Source organism: Carassius auratus, chromosome 43 (genome assembly GCF_003368295.1).
Source record: "Carassius auratus strain Wakin chromosome 43, ASM336829v1, whole genome shotgun sequence".
Classification (NCBI taxonomy): Eukaryota; Metazoa; Chordata; class Actinopteri; order Cypriniformes; family Cyprinidae; genus Carassius; species Carassius auratus.
In genome coordinates this window covers 151,938-153,949 of record NC_039285.1, presented here as the reverse complement: position 1 = coordinate 153,949, position 2,012 = coordinate 151,938, and the positions used below count along the sequence as shown (strand labels likewise).

Genomic DNA, 2,012 nt, shown 5'->3' with positions numbered 1-2,012 from the left:
GTTTTGGATGAGATTTGAGAGGCGCAGCGGAATGAGCGCTGATACAGTAACGCATCCGCTGCGCTTTGGGTTGCACCTCTGAGCCGCCTTAAGCTCTTTTTCTCATTCTGACAACTTTTACCAGGCACTTTAGAGTCTGCGTCAGTGCACACTTACTGGAGGAGACCTCTTCTTCATCTTCTTCATCATCTGCTGGAGGTACAGAAACTTTCTTTCCCAGTTTTGCTTCATCCTCCGCTTCTGAGGGTTCTCTGCTGTCCTGCTCTCCTTTGCTTTCCACAGACGCGCACAGCGCTGCTCTCTTGTTCTGCGAGTTGGTGTTTCTGTCAGTTTTGCTATTAATGCGAGCTGTTGGTCGTGCAGCGGGAGCGCGCGCAGAATGAGGCGGCTGCTCGTGCTCGTGTCGCTGTGTGTATCGGCGCAGACGCTGGGCGCAGGCGCAGACGCAGACGCAGACGCAGACGCAGACAGAGCCGTGGAGCAGCCGAGAGCGAGCCGAGCGAAGCGACGCGGCGGACAGGACGTGCTGAAGGGGTAACGACTCTCTGCACCACTGAAGAACCACACATTCACTCGAAACACCACGGTAAAACCGTCCCACCGGGACCCGGGCTCCGGTAATGAGAGAGTGTGCTGTTTTCAAGGTTTAGAGATGATCCTAACAAAGCAATGAACAGTCAATCACAGAAGAAACAATCTGATTTCTTTACCCCCATAATTCAGTTTAAATCAGATTCTTTTCTTCTGCCACAGAATAAACAATACAAAAGAGAATCATTACTTTTTCTCACAATAATGTTAAATCTCATATTTTAGACTTTTTTTAGTTTAAATCGTGCAATTATTTTGTTTATGCAACAGAATAAACAATAAAAAGATAATCATGACCTATATCTCACATTTCTGACTTTTTTCTCACAACGGGGTTATATCATCATTCAGACTTTTTTCTTGCAATTCAGTTCAGAAATGTGAAGAAAACGTTTTTATTCAGTTTTTTATTCTTTTGTTGCATTGCAGAAACAGCAATAGACGTTAATAATTAGCTTACATTAATAGATGAATGAACTAACATTAAGAAAAAATACATTTATTACAGAATTTATTCATCTTTGTTCATTGTTAATTCACAGTGCATTAACTAATGTTAACAAGCACAACGTTAGTTTAACATTAACTAGGATTAATAATGTTTAGTTCATGTTAACGTGAGGTAACCCTAATGTAAAGTGTTGCCCAATAAACAATAAAAAAAAAAAGGAAATGCAAGAAATTAAACTAAATAGTTCTTTCATGTATTTTTTACTTAAAATCTAGTTTAAAAAGCTGTACATTTAAAGAGAAATTAAGAGTTGAAGTTTTTATAGCCATGTAATCTGTAAGAGAGATATTTAGGTAGATATGAATGATTTTATAGATAGATAATGACGTGTAACACAGATGGAGAAGCACTGAAATAGGGTTTTCTTGAACAACATACTCTAGTATTTACAGCTTCAGAAAACCTCATCCATGTGTGGAGAGTTTGGACTCGAGCCCTTGCTCGGTTAAGTTTTGCCGAACTCTTCCCGCAGGCCGAATGTGTGTGGATCCCGTCATCATGCGTACTGCTGTCCCGGATGGAAGACCTTGACCGGAGGAAACCAGTGCATCGTCCGTAAGTCCTCAATGTTGTTTACAGGCGCGCTAATGGATCTCTGACCTCCTGACCTCTCAGTGACCGCACTTAACAAGAACATTACGGGTTCGGACACATTCCAGTTATATGTGTAATCACATTAATCCGATTAATCCGATATTTCCTGAATAAGACAGCTGGCATATGCCTGGATGAACTGGAAGTCTGTCTCATGGAAAGATCTGGAGCTGAATCCACAGACTTTGATTTTGTGGGATGGATGTTATATATAACAGAAAACAACGAGGGAAGGGATGTGTAGAACGTTCAGAACATCTGTGACGGTCGATCATTGTTTTTTCAATCCTCAGCTATTTGTCGGAGCCCCTGCGGA

At 41.7% G+C, this 2,012-nt stretch overlaps 1 protein-coding gene across 1 annotated transcript in view; it reads left to right on the top strand.

Moving 5' to 3' along the window:
• LOC113061334 (fibrillin-1-like) overlaps positions 1–2,012 on the top strand; it is an 18,622-nt gene continuing 16,610 nt past the window's right edge. Inside the window, exons 1-4 of the mRNA XM_026230364.1 lie at positions 1–198; positions 364–534; positions 1,575–1,657; positions 1,990–2,012. The exon at positions 1,990–2,012 is cut by the window's right edge and continues 76 nt beyond it. Of these exons, the coding sequence (XP_026086149.1) occupies positions 380–534; positions 1,575–1,657; positions 1,990–2,012 (261 nt within the window). The 5' untranslated portion in view covers positions 1–198; positions 364–379. The remainder of the gene's footprint in view (positions 199–363; positions 535–1,574; positions 1,658–1,989) is intronic.